Source organism: Lathamus discolor, chromosome 1 (genome assembly GCF_037157495.1).
Source record: "Lathamus discolor isolate bLatDis1 chromosome 1, bLatDis1.hap1, whole genome shotgun sequence".
Lineage (NCBI taxonomy): Eukaryota > Metazoa > Chordata > Aves > Psittaciformes > Psittacidae > Lathamus > Lathamus discolor.
This window is the reverse complement of record NC_088884.1, coordinates 31,638,356-31,659,260: the sequence shown is the minus strand read 5'-3', so window position 1 is coordinate 31,659,260 and position 20,905 is coordinate 31,638,356. Positions and strand designations below refer to the sequence as shown.

The window sequence follows — 20,905 nt, the reverse complement described above, 5'->3', positions numbered from 1 at the left end:
TTTTTTTTTTTTTAATTGAGTGTGTTTTTACTCCATTTGTGCTGTGTGTCCGGATGTTACTCCTCTTCGGGCTTAAAAGTGATCTGAGGCATATTTAATTTCTCAGACTTCTCTGAAGTAAATTTTGCTTTTCACTTTTTTTTAATTTTAATTTTAAAAATTAAGTCAAAAATTAACCTTGAAAAGTATTTTGATGTAATGGCACATCATTCATTGAGTTTTGATGGAGCTATATCTTTAATATATGCTGCCTTACTTTCCTTAATAACACTGAAAGGAGATTTCTGCTGCAGTTTCACTGAAGAGAGAAAATGTTCAGTGTTACATAAATGAAACACATATGTGATTATTCTTCATGACGCAGAGAGCACATGACTTGGTAGATACAGCACTCTGTAGTGATGCTTATGTTGTAGTTCTCATTTATTAATGTTTGGACCCAGTCATACTCTTATTTCAGTGAACTGCAGTTTTGCTGTTGACCTCAGGAGCAGAAAGGAAAGGCCTATTATTATTTCATTTGTTGACTTTAGGGAAGTAATTTCCAAATTATTATTTATCAGGTTACCAATTTGAAAATATTGTCTCTTCTTGTGGTTTAAGCCCAGCCGTCAACTCAGAACCACACAGCCACTTGTTCACTCCCTACTCCCCTTTCTTCCTCCCCCCACTCCCAGAGGGATGGGGAGGAGAACTGAAAGAATGTAACTCCCATGGGCTGAGATAAGAGCAGTTCAGTAACTAAGGCATAACATAAACCACTGCTTCTACCACCAATAATAATAAGGGAAATAACAAGGGAAGAGAATACAACTGCTCACCACCTGCCGACTGATACCCAGCCCGACCGAGCAATGATCTAGCCCTCCCAGGTATCTGCCCCAGTTTATATACTGGGCATGATGTGCTGTGGTATGGAATACCTCTTTGGCTAGTCTGGGTCAGGTGTCCTGTCTCTGCTTCCTCCCGGCTTCCCCTCCTCCCTGGCAGAGCATGAGACTCACAAAGTCCTTGGTCAGAGTAAACATTACTGAGCAGCAACTGAAAACATCGGTGTTATCAGCCCTGTTCCCAAGCTGAAAGTCAGAAACAGCGCTGCACCAGCTACTAAGAAGGAGAAAAAATGACTGCTACTGCTGAACCCAGGACAACTCTAATGCCTCCTCTGTTATCTAGAGGGAAAAAGAGTTTGGTGGTTAAAAATCAAGCATCAGAGGAGAGGCAGTAGTGAACAGCTTCTGAAATCACCTCTCAATTTTGTAACTGCATAACTCTCAATTTTATGACTACATTTTATTGCAGTTTGAAATGCAGTTGATCTCATTAATTTAGTCTTCAGAACTAGTCTAAACTGAATTTTTATCTTTCTGCTAAAAGGCTGGGATCGTACACATGGTCAAACACAGCTGATGTTCTCTCAGTCTTTAACACTTCTCAGATGTTCATTGCTGATTAGCAACCACCCCATGGCATTGGCCATGAGTCAGTGTAGAGCTCTTGAGGTAAGCAATGGGTAGCACTGATTAAAAGTGCTGTGTTCTACCCAAGGTCAAACATGCAGTGTGCATCCCTTCTTGTGAGTAAACTTAAAAAGAGAAGTCTACTGACTGACATTTTGATTTATTATGTCAATTCTTATCCCAGTTAGATTTTACTTTCAGATTTTAGAAGAAAATTTTTATTCTTGCGGCTTATTGTTGAGCTATTATCATTTGACTGTATTGATAATAAGGTGTACTTGTTGGATTGGGCAGTGGCTGGAAATCTGCCAGGTTTGTAAGTAGTATGGTTTTCAGATGAGACTAAGGTGGCTTTCTCACTTTTTGTAGCTCTAGAGGTCATTTGAAACAATCACAATTGATTGAAGTTGTCATTCCTAAGCCAGTAGACTATTTGCCACAATGATATATTTGAATCCAACTCATCCACATTTAAATTACTCAGAAGTATGAATTGTCCTCTCTTGGTAGCTAGGGACATATTTCAGATAAGTGCTTTCCAGAAAAGTGGTGTTTGGGTAAATCAAGATTGGCTGATTTTATCAAGTGAAACCCCTTAGCTGGGGCCTAGTACAAAACTGCTTTAGCTTGGGTTCACCTCACCTAACTTTAAGCGCATTCTGGAGGCTAATAAGTGGGAGGCTACTGAACCTAAATGTCTTCTGAAGTTAGTGGAGAAGCGAGAAGTGTCAGACTGACTAAAATCACCCTCTGCTGAATACACAGGAAGCCTTCGTGGTTTAGTTGTACAGCACAGGCCTCCGCTGAGTTGTATCAGCATCCATCCTTGTGACCCTCCCCCTCCATCAGGCAGTGTGTGCATGTATGCATGTACACTGCATTCAGTAAATTAACAAGTTATAAATTCATCTCAGATCTTAGTGCTATTAAGTAGCAATATTTTTGGCATTCTTGTATTACTATTTCTTGGAGCAGATTATCCTGGATCTTGGAGCGGATTCTCCTGGAAGGCATGCTAAGGCACATGAAAAACAACAAGGTGCTTGGTGACAGCCAGCATGGCTTCACTAAGGGGAAATCCTGCCTGACCAATTTGGTGGCCTTCTATGATGGGGCTACGGAACGGATGGATAAGGGTAAAGCAGTTGATGTCATCTACCTGGACTTGTGCAAAGCGTTTGACACTGTCCCACACGACATCCTTCTCTCTAAATTGGAGAGATATCAATTTGATGGATGGACCACTCGGTGCATAAAGAACTGGCTGGATGGCCGCACACAAAGGGTTGTGGTCAATGGCTCGATGTCCAGCTGGAGACCAGTAACAAGTGGTGTCCCTCAGGGATCGGTGTTGGGACCGGTCTTGTTCAACATCTTTGTTGCTGACATGGACAGTGGGATTGAGTGCGCCCTCAGCAAGTTTGCCGATGACACCAAGCTGTGTGGTTTGGTTGATACACTGGAGGGAAGGGATGCCTTCCAGAGGGACCTTGACATGCTTGTGAGGTGGGCTGATGCCAGCCTTACGAAGTTTAACCATGCCAAGTACAAGGTCCTACACCTGCGTCAGAGGAACCCAGGCACAGCTACAGGTTGGGCAGAGAAGAGATTCAGAGCAGCCCTGTGGAGAAGGACTTGGGGGTGTTGGTCAATGAGAAAATGAACATGAGCCGGCTTCAGTGTGCGCTCGCAGCCCAGAAAGCCAACCGTATCCTGGGCTGCATCAAAAGCAGTGTGACCAGCAGGTCGAAGGAGGTGATCCTGCCCCTCTACTCTGCTCTTGTGAGACCTCACCTGGAGTATTGTGTGCAGTTCTGGTGTCCTCAACATAAAAAGGACATGGAACTGTTGGAACAAGTCCAGAGGAGGCCATGAGGATGATCAGGGGACTGGAGCACCTCCCGTATGAAGACAGGCTGAGGAAGTTGGGGCTGTTCAGCCTGGAGAAGAGAAGGCTGCGTGGAGACTTCAGAGCAGCCTTCCAGTATCTGAAGGGGGCCTATAGGGGTGCTGGAGAGGGACTCTTCATTAGGGACTGTAGTGATAGGACAAGGGGTAATGGGTTGAAACTAAAACAGGGGAAGTTTAGATTGGATGTGAGGACGAAGTTCATTACTGTGAGGGTGGTGAGGCCCAAGGAAGTTGTGAATTCTCCATCCCTGGCAGTGTTCAAGGCTAGGCTGAACAGAGCCTTGTGTGGGATGGTTTAGTGTGAGGTGTCCCTGCCCATTGCAGGGGGGTTGGAACTAGATGATCTTAAGGTCCTTTCCAACCCTAACTTTTCTATGATTCTGTGATTCTATTAATGGTATGAGGTGCCAGAAAGAAAACCACACTGCATTAGAATTTGAATCAGAGAGATGATTAGTGTGAAAAGGTAACAGGGATACTCTGCGTAGCTATACAGAGCTCATGAACTGTAACTTCAAGAAACAGAGATGCTAAGATGCTTAAAAGGAAAGAAGGGCATTGTTATAAAAGAAGGAATGTTCAAATTCTCTGATAGCCAGCAAGCTGGAATCATTGACCCAGCTTCTTCAGGGAATTAATTTTTCTGATACTAATTATTAGAGCTGCAAATTCTTAAATAGTAATTAATTACATCCATAAAAATAAAAGTAGTGTAATTAAATAGGTTTCAATTTAATATAGGTAACTTCTAATTTGCTCTGTTTTCAGTGTCAACAGATGCCAGTTCTTGCTGTCCATTTGGAGCTAAAATAAGTGGAATTAATTAATCTCTAGTGACTGCTGAATTAAACATTGCAAGGTTGGTTATTACAACACATCATATCGGAAAAGGAAGTCTCACCATATATGAAAAGCAGCAATTTTAATTAGCCAACCAGAGTAGCACTTGCTACTCACCAACAACTTGTCTTTCAGCACTGCTGAATACAAGGATATCAAGGTCACACCTGGGACCAAAATCTTTCAGGTTGTTCTAAGCCCTTCTTTATTCAGACATAACCTTCGACGTAACATTTATGTTCCTTTGGAATAAGGAAATTGTCTGTTAGTTGGACTGTGTAGCTCTGATAAAATGACATTCACTCGTGCTGTAGTTACACCTTGAAAATAATTCCTGTAGGAGATAAGAATAGGAGGTTGTTTCTCCATATTCAGAATTGCATAACATTTATTTCCTCACCTTCACTGTATTTGACTCCTTTGAAGTTAAATCTAAGCTTATTTTTTTTTCTACCTTCAAAAGAAGAATGAACAAGGCTGTTTAAATTTCTTTTAAAAACTTGAAGATAGTCATGATATCTAAATCTGCAGCATGCACTTTTTAACTTTGTGAGTATGCTACAAAATAATGACTCCTGTATACCTAATTTATTCACCTTGTTACTGAGGAATGGGGGGGGCTTGGAGGCTGTTATTAATGTGAGTTAGGTTGAAATTTTTTTTCCCTAAAAACAGCTGGGAAGAATCTGTTTCAAATAGTTCTTTTTTTATTCTGATTCATTTTTAGGGGAAATAATTTAGTACAAAAAACTACAATGGTTTCAAAATATTACATTTCTTTTCTGAATAATATAGAGGTGCTTCATGGTGCATTCATTTATCTGAAAGAAGGAGAATATATTTTTTCTCCCACTGTTTTAAACTGGACTTTTTAGAACAGATAAAATCAAACATTGAGTTTCCTTAGTATTTAAGTTCATAGTTTGATCAAAACTTTATTGCTTACGAGAAGCAGTGAAGAACAGCAACAGAAAAGTTTTTACCAAGTAATCAACATCATTTTCATGTATATCCTACTTTTGCTGTTTCTAGTGGAAAGTAAGGGAAGGAAAGAGGGAACAAGATGATTTCTCTTACTCTAGAAGCAGACAGATAAACGTGTATTTCCTAAGCCAATGTGCCTGAGAGGTAGAGCACTCAATAGTCTTTAACCTTCACATGAGTAACGTGCTTCCACATGGACAGAGCAGCACTGCTGTAGGAAGCAGTCCCGCAGCATGACTTTGCCTTCTGCTCAAAGCCTTCCTGCAGCATGTGGTGGCATCCCACAGTAAAAAAATCCTGTCTGGCACTGATGGGATTCCTACTGAGGGAATACAGCTCAGCATTTGCTCTGCTGTCTGGGTAGCAGTTGGCCACCAGGGATTTCAGCTGTGGATCTGCTGGAGGTGTTGCACGCAGAACTGCACAGGTATTCATTCATTTCTTTGAACTCCGTTCACTAAAATTGAGAGCAACTGTATGTGATGTTACATAGGAGCTTTTATTTGTCACCACGCCAAGGTCTAGTCCAGCTGTGTGGTGAATGGTGCAGAGATTTCACTGTGTATATAATTTTTCGAGGTGAAAGCCAAGGAATAAAACCATCAAAACAAACTATGGACTGGAAGATATAGAAAAACAAGTAACTTGTAACTCTTTTCTACCATTCAGACACCATCCAAAAGTAGTTCTTGATTTAGAAGAGATGTGATCTGAATTGGCTCTTGCTCCCATGTCTTGTTGGATGGATATTGCTTAGAGCTACATGTAGGCTATGAAGCCTACAGAGAGAGAATGGACTTTTGTCTGAAGATTGCCCCAGTTTAAGTACAGATTATTCTTTTCATTCACACATGTTAACTAGATTCCGTTTTAAGCATAAACTCCCCTCATTTTTCTGTATGCCCTAATCAGTAAATAACCCTTAAAATCCTTTTATTGGTTCATGCTACTGATTCATTAATAAAGTATTCTGTTTTATTGGCATAAACTTCCAAAACAGCTGAAATGAATCTGGTTAGGAATACATCTGTGATGGTTTATGTGATAAACTATTCCACAGTCCCTCTTTTAATGCTTCTGAAAGTAAGACTGTAGATTTAGAAAATCCGTTTATAAATATTTCCAGAGATTCAGTAGCAATAGCTAACAACTTCACAAATCCTTTTAAAAGATGGTATTAACTAGACATTATACATAATTCTCTTATCAAAATGCCTTAATGCATGTCTTGATTCTTCAGATAGTTGTGCATATATATTCACTTTCATGTAAAAGCCTGTTGTTTATGGTTGGTATAAAGGTTAGTGGGAGTGTAAACAACTTTGTACAATGGGAATCCAAGTCTAAACTTCCAAAAGGGATAAAGATTTGTCATCATGTTTTAGTTAATGTCTTTACCTGAAAGAGTGGAAATCCATAAAAAAGCAACACTGAACGTCTAAAGAAAGTATAAAAAATTATCTTGGACTTTTTAAAGTATTCGTTAGTTCTATAAATATAATTACCCAAACTAAAACCCCTGACTTCCCACCACCAAAACTTACCATCCGTTCTTCCTCAGACATTTTCTAGAGCTTCATGGCTGGTACTAATATTTGCCTTAAAAAAAACAGCAAAAAATCAAATCCAAACTTTTTAGGCAATTTTATGGAATCCAGAATGATTCATAACTGGTTTTCTTTATTTTAATCTTTTCATTTTCTGGGCACTGAAAATAAGATTCCTTCAGGCACTTGTCTAAGCCTGTATTGTCTATACTTCCAACTGCCAGAATACCCATTGTTTCCCAATTTTGTATTTTCCAGGAATGATGTAGACTATATTTTAAGTGTGTATGATATCTCCATTAGCAACAGCTTTTCTGATAGTTTTTGCAAGTATCTTCTGCAACATTCCATGCCTAACTTGACACAAAGTATTCATGCTTCTAATAGCTTTTATCTCTGAAGTCAACCAAAATCAACCTCTTAAAAGCTACTCCTGGCAAAGATAATTTTAAAAAAAGCTGGTTTATTTGCTCATATGCTGCCAATGAAACTCTTATTAAGCTGGGCTTAATTCTGGGTCTGAGTTGTTCTTTAAAGAAAGTACTCTTCAGACTTAATAAGGAATTCACCAACAGCAGAAAAGTGACCCAATTCAAGCTGTGATTACCAGGCAATGAGCTATGTACCTTTGCAGAGGGAACACCCAGCATATCAGTGCCTATCACAAGATGACAGCATGAAAGCACAATGATCAAATCCTCACATGGTGCAACGGGCAGCTCTGGATATGTCACAGTTTATTTTAAAGAAGAGTCTTCAATATCTGTCTCAGCCTAGAGCTCTTATGCAGCATTTCTGCTCTGGGTGTCTTGCTGGTTCCAGTGGTCCTCTCGTAATTAACCAAATGAACAAATAAATACATAACCTTCTCACCAGAGTCATCGCCTAGAGCTACTCCCATCTCCCAATTTTACTTTGCTCCAGTATGACTTAATTTTTAAAATGCATAATTTATCTATGGGCTGGTTTTATGCCCATTGTACAGTGCCTGCCTCATTGCAAAAGAACCAATAGAAAACCCAGGCTGTGTTTAATCAGGAGCTACTCAAATATTGAATGTATTTGAAAGGATATGTGCATCTGGAGTGTAAGTTTAGAAAAAGTGAAAATCTAAAGAACCACAGACTAAATGCATATTCTTTCCATAATGGACATGCTTGTCCATTACTGTGTGCATTGTAGATCTCAAATGCAGGAAGTCACTGCCTCTGTTTTACACTATAAGATATATTGTCCTAAGAACTTTGTGGTATTATAGAATACAGGCACTACAGCCTAGTATACTGTTCCTTAAGACTGCTTTTCAAAATCTTGTATTTACTTCCTCGGGAAAAAACAAAATGTCATTAATCTCAAAGTAGAAACTTAAAATACAGGCCAGGGGGGTGTTTTGGGGGGGTTTTTGGTTGTTTTTTTCTTTTTTCCCCTGAGGGTCTCTTTTTATATAGCCCAAATTCTCCACCTAATTTCAGTGGACACTGGATTAAGCTGTGTAGTTAATCCAGTATTTATGCTAATATTGGTGAATACTGATGATGCACAGGGACTAGAAAACTTTCTTTTAATTCACATGAATTAAACACCCAGAAATTAATTAGTTCTGTCATGAAGTACACCTCAGTGCTTTTTCCCTTTCTACTACAACTTGGTCAGAAAATCGTGGAGATAAAAACACACAGTTTCTTTCAGATCGTGTGTGATTTTTCTCTCTGTGTACAGAGAATAGTGCTGCAGTCTCCCAACTCAGCAACTGCTAAATTCCTGGCTTTCCACCACAATAGAGCAATTAGCACCTTTTCTAGTGGTGCTTGAATTGATTAACTTTGAGGTCTTCTTCAGGATCACATTTGCCAGCAACCTGTTTATCAATGCAGTTAGAAACTAATCCCCTGGAAATATTTTCAGGAATCTGAAAGTCATTATTTTGCTTCTGCGATTGTTTTTTATCAGGATGCACCAGGTAAGTTGCTAGTGTTGTACACTTAGAAAGAGGAAAAAACTTTTCCCCTTCATGACCCTTGGCAAGAAGGGGCTTATACCGTTGTGTTTTATGTTGTCGTTATGAGAATTATCATAAACATTTGAAGCTTCCTGCTTTGTAGTACATCTAAAATCACTTTACTTGAAAATTATATTTATTATTCTCATCAGCTGGGAATTCAGTAGATCAAGACGAATGTGGTGTTTCTCAGCTTAATGCAGTCAGTAATTTGACAAGATAGGTATGATTTCCCATACATTTCAGTTCCTTGCAGTAATAGTGTCCCAGAGTAATTTGGCAAACAAACAAAAGAGCTAATTAAACATTGCTGCGTTTTTCTACGGCAGAGTATGTACAAGGTCATACCAAGGGCTCAACTGAAGTTTATTAAAGATTAGCAGTCTGTTTCTGCAGGAGGGATGCCTCCAGCTATTGTAATGTACGACAGCCTGGCATACAGCTTTCCACAACAAGCTGTTGTACAGAGCAGAGCTGCAGAACAAATTTTCAGTAGAATATCTAATAAAAAGGCTTATATATCGAAGTTTTTTATTCTGCTTATGTTTTGTTATATTCAGAACAAATAAGAACAATAAGACCCTAAATGCTTCCATACATTTGGAAAGCAGATATAGGAGTAGATCATGATGCAAAAAGGGCTGCCTTATTACTGTGCCTTTCATTTGCACTGTAAATCCTTGTGGGAAAGACACACCTTTGCTTTCCTATTTACCTCCTGCAATAGGAACCAATCTGTGAATCCAAATGCAAATCAGCTAAACAGCTGTGAAGGAGTTTGGTGAGGGAGGAGGTGTGCCATGTTTGCCCTTAACTTGCCTATAAAAGATTTAATAAACATTTATAATATGCCTATAAGCTCGGAGAATTTAAACCTGTTCACAGAGTTTGTGAGCAAATGCTGAACTATGCAGGGACTAAGGCCTTTACTTCTCTCCTGACCATCATATAGACTGTATAGGAACACTATTTATGTGATATTATCCTTGTAATGATACTGTACAAAGACTGTAAAATACACATTATTGACTATGCAAAGATGAAGCATTCTTGAAAATTTGTCTATCATACTGAAAACAGAACACCTTTCCTGTCATAATTCTGGGATTTTTAGCTAGCATTCATATTCCTGTGTTGACACATAAATAAATTGCCTGTTTTTCTATCATGTCTAACTAGATAGAAAGAGTTTCAATAAAGAAATATTTCAATAAAAGAAAGAACCAGAGAGCACTTTTCCTGCTTTTTAAAGCAGCAGAGCTGGACAGAGACTGTGAATACTCCGTGCTTCTAAGTAGAAACATTCTCAAAGTCAAACTGAGCACCTTGTTCCCAAATGAGCACTAATACGTTATAATTATGCACTTGAATGCTGAGATTAAAAAAGAGTCTTTAAATTCCCAGTTGTTCTTCTATCTACCCCCAGGTGCCTTAGACTCAGTTAAAAGAAAAATGCTCTTTCAAAGGATATTTATGTAAACAGCTCCTAATTCCTCTCCAGAACCATGACACCATCAGACAACAGAACATTGATCATGGAAGGCCTGAAGTATGGTGAATCACCATGTTTCCCCTGTAGAACACAAGAAACAAGCTGCAAGGCAAAGGGTCTTTTAAAAAAAAGGTCTGCCACATAGCTTAAATATCTCTAAACTGTACAGTGTAAGCAGTGCTCATGAAATCCAAGGTCAGGATCAGCCCAGATTTTGTAGACCAAGTTCCTGCAATTTCTAAGGTACCTACACACTGTGTGACAGCACTTGCTTGTATAGACTGGCCGTGGTTACTTGCAAGCTGCTCCTTTTCTGTCTTCTGTTCAACAGCAACAATAGATTGCATTTGTCATAAATATTTATAGTGCAAATATCCCTTGCTGATTTTGATCCTGCAAGATCTGAAAGTATCATGTTCTTTCATTATGGAATTCAAAGATTATTTTTTCATACGTTACCATGGTAACAAAATGATAACTGGGTTCTTATTTTCACTTTACATTAACAAAAGGCTAAATATTATAAGCAGTAGCAAGTGTTCCTATTAAGCCTCTATGCTGTGTAACAAGAGGTGTGTTTCTGAAAAAATATGAGGCTTAGAATTAATCCTTTGTTTTAAGTCTTGAGTCGCCATAACTGTACTATACGAATATAGTTAAAGACAAAATCTATTAAGAACAGGAACTCTACATTAGTTTAAAAGCAAGGAAAAAGAAAATTTGACTATGGTCTGTAAGTTTCCTGTTTATAGACCTCAATGTTCAGACCTTGATGGGTGTTAAAGGTGCTCCAGTAACTGCCTCCAAGTCTGTAAACCTGCACTTTGCTAACACTGTGGTGCTTACAGAAAGGTATAAAGGACAGCAGAAGTATTAATAGCAGCAAGTCTGTTCCTCCAGGCTGAAGGAGTAAAAGAGGCAATAACTATTGATTTTTCCATTAGCTGGGGAATTGCTTTAACCATTTGCAAGATCTCAGGTCCTCCAGGCTGAGGAAATGAGAACAGATGCAGGAGGGAAATGGGACTCAGTAAGATTTTATCAAGAGCAATAAAGTTCTGGTAGGGATGGAAACTGCTGTACCTGGGGTAAGAGTCACGCCGAACACATGCAACTCTAGTGATCATGGTTTGCTCTTTTCTCTGTTTTTTGAAGGAAGTGAGTAGTTAACATCTTATAGTAGTATAACTGTCAGTATACAACACAAGCTCTTGAGCAGAGTCCCTAAGGATTATAAAAAAAGAGGGTGGAATCTTACATTTACCACCTGAGTAATAGTATTGTCTCCTGGCATTGTAGGACAGACATAGCAGGTACAGGTAGAACTGGCAAGAAATATTCTAGAAAACCTGCTTTTCCGTAAAAATATTAATTTATCTAGTTTATAGATTTTAATTCAGCTTTCAGGAGAAAGGATTTCTCATCTCAATGCTGGAATACCCTGTGAAAGATAGGTGCAAGAGAAATGGAAAAAAGAAAACATACTGTAGAATTACCAGTAGCTATTTAGTCACCTGGGCAAAACAGTGGGAAACTGAGATTCACAGAGACTGACTTAAGAAGCTGCTGTGTACAGTAGCACGCTGGCAATTCTAAAGTGGCATTCTGAGTCTTTTGGCTTGGCCACAAAAATCCAGTAGTTTTATCCTGAAGCAAAATAAGAGCTATGTGAAACCTTGCAGTGTTATAAACAAGAGAATCATTGTATCTGCAGCTCTAAATACAGGGCATCTCAATGGCTACCTTACACATGGGGATAGGTGATGGGCAATTCAACTGGAGAAGAGACAGAAGGCTAGAGTTAAACTCTGTATTAAGGATACAGAATCCTTACCATCTATAACTGGACCATGCATTTCACTTTACATGGGGGAAGCAAATTAGACTGAATATTCAGTTCACAGTGCAGGGCATATGCAAACATTATCATATATGCACCATATCCAAAATAACTTGACTAAGTCACATAAGGGCATAAAGACCAGGTCTTTAGCTTTCAATTTGAGAGATTCAGAATCTAAAATTTAGTCCATTACACTTTTCTAGGCAAGTTGACTAAAGACTGTGACCAAAGTAGAGAAACACAGGGATAACTGAGTCTTTTGTTGAACCTCATGTGAGACTTTGCAGTCATCCCTGCGGAATACAATTGCTGAATATCCATGTGCTTAAAACATACCACAGTGCATTAAAACTTAATCTCATAGAATCATTGAAAAAACAGATTTAGAGGGAGCTCAGCAGGTCATCTGGTGCCACTTTCCCCTCAAAGCAGGGCTTACCTCCACATTTCATATCACTTGGGGTTTTTTTGGTTCTTTGGTTGTTTTTTTTTCTTCTGATGGTTAAACTTCTGGGAATCTAGTTTGGCAACATAAAAAATTATTGAAGAAATACTAAGCTAGAGGTGCTTGTCTAATATGCCAGCTTCTTCCCTCTTCCATGTCCTGGAATAACATAGCCTTGATTTGCCAAAGTGTTTTACGAGGAAGGTACAGTTCCTGCCAATGAATTTGGGAATGAAAAATTCCTCAGGAGAGAGCATGCAGATCAAACATCTGATGCATGTGCTGTTAGCAGAGCTCCCAGGAGCTCAGGGGCTTGCCAGAATCCCTGTGCTTCTGCACAGTTTTCACAAAGGGCTGGAGATCTCTGAGGATGCTGCTACATCCGCGGGGCTCAATATTCCACGGGGGGTAAATTCAACATATTTGTGAACAATCCAAGTGTCTGAGTGCTTTAACCATACCATCCCTGGTATGGTTAAATACCATATACCGTACCATAACACAATAGTAATAATCCTAGGAAACACATTTCTGCAAATATGAAATTCCCAGAAATAAACAGCGAAATAGGATGAATTTTAGTTTTAAATGTTGACATGAAAAGGGAATTAGAATCATACAAATTAGGGAAAGCATCTTACAGATTTATCAAAACATATTCCTGGTGTTAGCAACTGAAATAGCTTCTCAAGCTCATTCAGTCTGAGAGAACAGAAAGTTGTCTATGACAAGCAGTCCAGAAAGCCTAACTAAGGCACCATTATGTCTTTATCTTTCCACTGACAACAAGGAATTTGGACAACTCTGAAGAGCATCCAGTGCTTTGGCAAAGCTGGCCAGTAGGAATCACTGAGAGCATGGGAGTCCTGTCATTGTCACTTAGAGAACGTTGCACTTCTAATGTGCTCTTTTCATTTCACAGAAGTCACCATTAGATGTAGCTATGGAGTGGGATTCTGTATGAGGTTGACAACTGCATTTTGGGCAACGCAAAATATAATTTTGTGCATTATGGGACAATGCAAAGAGTGTTTTGTCCTTTCACATCTACTGGCTTCACATGAATATTTGAGGCATCCCATGGAGACCTGTGTATGGCCAGCTGAACTGAGCTCTTAGCAGGCAGGCAGCTCTCTTGCTTCCACCATTGATGAGATCTCCATTGACTGTACTAGTTTATATACATGGCAGAAACATAGACAATTGTGCTTCATTTTCTTAATCTCACGATGAGTCTTACACAAAATTATTCAAGAGGCTTAAATGCAGATGTCTGAAAAATAGACATCAAAAAGTAGATGAAATAAATTTTATGTCAGCTGACCTGAAGAGATGTCTGAATCACTACTACATAATATGAGAGTCACAATACAGTGTTTTAGATGGTGGATTAATAATTGAGGAAGAGACAGTGTCTTTTGCATAGCATAATAATGCTAAACTTTTGTCCTGGAAGTGGAAGATCTGGTTTATAACTACTTCCCAGTGTCAACAGTCTCGAAACCAAACCCTGCAAATGTGATGTGGTCACTACAATATTGATAAAGAATGGATTTATTCAGATGTTTCAAACACTCAGGAGAGTGAGGAGGACATAAAAATCTCCCATTTCCAAATGGAGTTTTGAGACTTATTTAGTGATTTCAGTCAAAGTAGGGATAGCCTGACCACAGTAAACCAGACCATTCAGAAATTAGGTCAAATTCAGATGCTTCCCTGCTAACAGCTCAACTTTTACTAGCTAAGCCGAGTCACTTCTGAGCATGCATGAAATATTGTCTGTTGGCATTTATGGAGTTTGTCATCCAGAGATGACAATAGAGGCAGTAACTAAATGTAAGCACCTTTGCAGTTTGACAGCATCGGAACCAGGTGATTTGAATTGCTCAGTCCCTTAAGCCTCACCATCTATCAAGTCCACTTGTGCCACTGAAACGATCAATGTGAATATAACCATTATAGGTTTACTTACAGATTTATTATTTTGTGTACTAAATAAATGTTTAAAAGATCATGAAGCAGATTAATTGTAGACAAGATTTGTTTGAGGCCATGAAAAATACACAGCAAAGATTTGTGTTTCCTCTGAATGCCTGGTGTCTTTCTAGTAACATAAAAAAAATACTAGTATCATACATTTTCATTAGTGAGAATAAATAATACGGATCAAAAAACAAATCTGGAATGATCTTAAACATGAATCTTACAAGCTTCAACAAATGTACCTATCTGGTTTTCAAGGACATCCTCACATGGACAATGTGCTATATATAATGTGCTTTAGAAATGGCTCACTTGGTAAATTTTCCAAAACTTTCAAAAGCATCCTTCTACATTTAGGTCATGTGCTTGACAGTGTGTCTTTTGTCTTATTAATAGGCACCACAAGGCCACATAAGGAGGGGGAAGTCCCTGGTGTGGACTATATTTTCATCACTGTTGAAGATTTTATGGAATTGGAGAAAAGTGGTGCTCTCTTAGAAAGTGGAACATATGAAGGTAAGCACACTTTTACTGCTAAATCTGTCTCATGTTCCCATGATGGTTTTTTTCTAATATGATAGAATTGCACTTGGACATCCCATTGCAAATGTGTCACTGCTACTGTTACCAGAAAGTTTTGAAGAACCATATGGCAAATACGAAAATATTTTCTTATGTAAAAGCTAAATGCAGATGGGTTCATTGTAATTTTAGTATATTACACTGGTTAAGAGAAACAGGATAATACATTGCACGTATGAGAAATAAACATTAGTTCTTTTTGCCAAATACTTGAGATTTCCACAGATTTTCAGCAAACTGCTTTTCTAACATAGGACAAACAAACTACAACAGAAATCAGTTGTAAGGCTGACACTTTTCCTTTGCATGTGTGAAAACACCAATCTATATCAGAGGTTGAAACCTCACTATTTAAGTAAAACAGGAAGGATTTGCTATGTCATGTCTTATGGGCTTTGTAAAGTTACTGAAAAGAACTCATTAATTTTGCAGTATGACAGAGGGATAGGAACTGTCCTAATGACTGTATTAGAAAATGTCTGTATCGGGGGCAAAGAGCCAGCAGCTTACTGCAGAACAGTGCTTCCCAGGAGAATGGATGATTCATCTGATTTTAAGCCTTTTCCAAAACACAGCTATTCTGGAAGTGAAACTACTACAAGTGGAAGGGTAGTTACATATCAGGGCATGTTAATAAAACCAGAATAATGCTATGCTATTTTAAACCAGGTGCTTCTTAGAAATACACTAGTATTGAAGATAACCGAGTAATGGATAGGTCTTTTTACTGTAAACTTCAAAATGACAGGAAACCCCCTTTATATGAAAAATATGACCCATACATATGAGAATACCTTTGTGAGTAGAACCATTTACAGGAAGCAGCCCCATATTTTTGCCTTGTAGCAAAAGAAGCAATAAAGACCTTTTTGTTCTGACTTTGTCCTGTCAAGGAAAGCATCTGAAGATAAATAAGAAGCTATTCACCCCAAAGAAAATCATTAGCTGTGTTATAAATAGCAGGAAAGAAGGTAATTCTTTCTCACCTAATCAGCATGCAGTACCCATTGGAAAGTAAATAAATTTTCATTACAAGTTATATCAATATAGAACCTACAACAAAGATTTCCATTAAAGAAGGAAAATACATGATCATTTGCTTTTTTACTTTTTTCCCCACTGTCTGACACCTAACAGTAGAAGTTACCTGAACATTAATACAAGAACAATACCACAATTTTACCTTTATCAGAGATTCATTAAATAAGCCTTTCTTGAAGTATCTTTTTGTTACCTTAGGTGTTTGAAACTAACCTTAAAGGAGCTTAAGTGTAGCACAAGTCTGTCATTGCTTGACCGTGTATTAGTTTGTAGCAAGTTTGTAGAGATTTAACTGCTAGGTTAAATTAATTCACAGTCCTCTTCTGTCCCTCGAGGGATACTGAGAGGTGTCTTTTAATACCAGCTACCAGAGCTGAGTGGACAGCAAGGTGAAATATTGTCTGGGAAGTCTGCATAACTCCTTAAACCAGTTTGAGGACCTAGCTGAGGGGAGGTCCGAAGTCATGACAATGCGATGTGTGTCACATCATTCACTGATCACAGACGACAAGTTCACTGAAGGCAAGAAACTAAAAGCAAAATAAACTCAAAAGACCAATTTCTGTTTAAAACCTGTCTTTGATTCGCGCGTATTCTAATCACTAGGTGTGCATTCTGACAGATGAGAGATAACACATTATCTGTCTGTGTATTATGGTAAATGATAGGTTTCGCATTAGAAAAATGATTTAGTTTAGAGATGCCGTTTCTCCTGTTCCCATACAGAAACTTTTGGACATGACCTTACAAGTTACAGCTCCCATTTCCTGATTAATTCCTCATGACTGTAGTACCTTCCTCAGGGAAGGATTTTGCTAATCATTCCATCACAGTTTTTCCTCAGCATATTAAGTCTGCAGTGGTTAAGTTTACTGGTGACAATTACACCAATTTTCAATTCCCCCCCACTAAGATGAGTTTTGAATCTTTCCATAGATCAAGTAACTTATGAGTGTTCTGGGAGATGAGTTTTCTTTCCTTATCAACACTGATTACCAGGACTTTGAAAAAAATCAGTCTTCTTTTTCATGATTCTCAATGTTAATAGATTGGTTTGCAGATTTCTCTATGATTTTTTATTATTTATGTTTTTTCATTATTTATATTGTTTATATTTATATTATTGTGTATATTTTTATTATTTCTTGAAAGAACCATTCTGTATTAAGTTTCTATAGTTCGGCTGAGCTCGGTCTAAGCTGATTGTCTGAACACAACCACTATGTACCAGTTTGTCTGTCTCTACCAGAAATTTTTTTTAAAGAAGGGATTTCTCATTTAGTTGAGATGAAAGTACAGACTCTGTGTATGTGTGTTGGTTTTCACCACTTCTTGACTAGAAGGGCTGACTCAGTCAATTTAGCTTCTAGTGTATGATTCCGAAGAGAATCAGAAACACCTAGGTAACCCAGAGAAGGAAGCCCAATGGAGACTTACCTGGCACTGAGCCTTTGTATTGTGCACTGTAGCACTCAGCATTGTTGGAGGAGGGGATATTTTTTCATAGTAATAAGAAAACTGGTGAAAACAATCAGAAATATCTTTGTTCTTGTGCAAGCAAATAATAGTAGGGATTCCAACCTGGATAGGGTATAATCTTAAAGTGAAACTAGTATGTGTTCTTAGAAAAATATTCTATGGTTCGTCTTCTTTTTTTTTTTTTTTTCTTCTTTTTTTGGAAGCGCACATTGGATTTTGAGTTTTAAAATAGGCTTTTTAAGCTATAAAAGCTTCAGAATTAAAAATAGGGTGCTCTGTGACCTCCTTACTACTTGGGCTTTGAATAGGTCTTTCTTTGCCTACCACTTTTGTGACAACTATGAATGACTGTAGTACTCCAAAGTGCTGTAGAAAAGCAACAGTATGTTCATGATGAAAACTCTACAAGTCTCTCTTTCTTTACAGTTTTACAAATATGAAAATATTTTGTGTCAGGAGGGCCAAATCCATTGCTATGTTGGCCTTTTCTTTTTATGCCTTTTTGAGGAACTGCTGGAAAGACCAAGCCATCTTTAGAGATATGAATTATTTTAAGTGTACATAGTGGTGCATAAACAGCTGCAGCACATTTTGCAGCTTACCCATAGTAAAGTTTCATGGCAATCTGGGTGATACCATTCAATGCATAATGAGAGAAAGACGAATACAAGGCTGATTTCCACTCACTCAGATTAACAGTCCAAATCAAATTCAGTGAGATTGTCACTGAGTTCTGAATTTGTAATCAAATTTCAATTAATTCCACCAACACATTACTATTGGGGCAGGAGGTGTTTGCCTGAAGAGCACCAAACTCACATATTTGGATTTCTTTGTATAATATTGCAGGCAAATCCTAAAGGTTTCACTTTGTTTCTTTTTAGCAGAATTCCAAGTCACTGTACTGATTAAAGGAATTCTGATTTGACGCAGGATGATAACTTCATTGGAGATAAAACTTGTTTCTGACACAGATACTGGGGTAGCATAAAATAAGCATAGTTCTGTACCAGAGAAGGAAGTGTTCCTGTGTGGAGTGAAAGCCACATGCCTCCGTTATGCAGGCTCATGTAGCACAGGAGGACATGCCCCAGCAAAGTAATCCACATTCCTTTTCCAGTTTCATAGATGGTCTTTGAATTGGCACGATATATACAAATCTATGAAATGCAGAATAACAAAGCTGTAGTGAACAGACAAGCTGTGTGTCTACGCGTGTGCTGTTTTTTGCGACTTGTCCAATAGGAGGGTTGGCTCAATATATTGTCATCTCACAAACTTGTCAAAACTTGTATGGAGTCTTCACAGTTCACTGACTTCAGAGAGTGCGCCTTATAATAATAATAATAATAATAATTAGATCTTAATAAGGATCTTTTTATTAGATCAGCAAAACTTCGTAGTCAGTGCAGCATATCAGTCTACTGAAAATGTACCTGAAATATATATTGGTTAAGAATGCCTGTGCACATAAACAGAATTGTAACAGCTTCAGTATTTTTCTTTCCAGACCCCAGATATAGAAAGGCACATGATTCAAGGTTATGCTAAGACATCACTATAAGGCATTAATAATGTAAGAGTGTAAGAGTAATGCATGCTATGGGCAGAACATATGTTCTGCCTATGAAAGTAACATATGCAGCAGCAGTGCCAGAAATAACAAGAATTGTTCAGTGCATAAATACTGTAAGAAAAAGAAATGTGTTTGTTGGTAATCGATAAAGGCATAAATGCATTTCAAATACACAAAGCCAAGAGGGATTTTAGCACTGTGGGATTCTATAAGAAATGCAGACATAAAAAAAGTTTTTCATAACTATTACAGATGTGGTAAATTTATGAAAATAAGTTAATTCAACCAGTACTTGTATGAATCATGTTCTCACTTGAACTCTTTTTTTCTGTCAGTTTTTGTTTTCCTCAGAAGAGCTCCATAAGAGTTGTTCTATAAGAGACATCTATTTACTGTTAATACAAGAGTACTCCTTAATTTATTCCATTAAAAACAACTTTAGTTATTGTGCCATTAATTCTGTCCAAAATTCACTTTTAATCATTTCTTTGATTGTTGGAATTACCTCAAATTCATTCATGGGTTAAAATTCAATTCACTGAAGCTATGTAACCACTTCTGTGATCATCAACGTCCCTTACCTCCACTGACGTCTGTGGTAAAATTCCAGATTGCTTAAATGGAGACAGAATTTCATCCATATATTTTTTGCTGATAAAGTTTTATTTGGCTAAATGTTAGCTGGAGTATCCTTAATGTTGGAGAACTCTAATTTATTAAGTCTCAGGAAAAAAAAAAAAAGATTGAATACATCCCATCAGTAAAACCTTAGTGTTATTACATGATTACAGTTGGTTTAGAACATTTTTAAGGGGTCAGCTTGCATGTTTTCACTTGAGTTACTATTATGATGAGCTCCCATGGGGCAATGAATGTGTCTTGAAGCTGAAGTCTTGCCACTTGCTCTTCCCATACACTGGAATGTAAGCAAAACTGGGAGGTGCTCCGATTCCATTCTCCTGAAAAGTCCTCATACTTAAGATGACAATAGGTTTTACGTAGGCTTTCGTTCCATCTCACAAGGCAAATTTAGCATAAAATCTTCTAAATTATCTAAACCTTTTGGTCAACTAATGCATTTTCAATTAACATTTCATTTTACGATCTGTAAATTAAAAATAAGAGTTAAGGACTACTCCACATAGGCAATGGAGTCTTCAGTTACTGCATTGTGGTGACAATGGTTTTATAAAGAGATGGTGTTTGATTCCAGTAGTTTTGATTCCATTCTTCCATGTGAAAAAATTGTGAGGAATTCAAAATTCCACCCACTTACTGTATGCGGCGTTCCCTTGTGAGCAGAACATCCTGAGCACTCAGCAGAAGGATACAAAGGAAATGAATCAAAATAAAGATAATAAAGCTAAGACCTAAACACAGTAGTTCATGAAATATTCTGATTTAAAATGGGAAACAAAGGAATCATGAAAGTAGACCTATATAGACAAAAATAGAAGTAGTCTTTCAAAAGCCATATCTTTCAGCAGTAGAATGTGTTTTCAGGGGCATAGATGAATGAAATGAGATATTTTATAGTAAAAATCACATTCCTGTTGAAAGTGCCTCTTGAAGGGGTAGTCACCATATCAATATAATGTCCATTTCTCACCATTTACATATTCTGAGAATAGATAAATGTGGATGTATCATAATTTAGGTCAAAAACTAGGAGATAGAATCTTGTCTATTCAGTGACATCATGATCTGATTGAGTTCTTGTACC

At 37.9% G+C, this 20,905-nt stretch overlaps 1 protein-coding gene across 11 annotated transcripts in view; it reads left to right on the top strand.

Moving 5' to 3' along the window:
* MAGI2 (membrane associated guanylate kinase, WW and PDZ domain containing 2) overlaps positions 1 to 20,905 on the top strand; it is a 731,950-nt gene that overhangs the window by 410,637 nt on the left and 300,408 nt on the right. For all 11 annotated transcript variants that reach the window (XM_065666957.1, XM_065666908.1, XM_065666937.1 and 8 more), the window contains exon 3: positions 14,901 to 15,020. In XM_065666957.1, the coding sequence (XP_065523029.1) occupies positions 14,901 to 15,020 (120 nt within the window). The remainder of the gene's footprint in view (positions 1 to 14,900; positions 15,021 to 20,905) is intronic.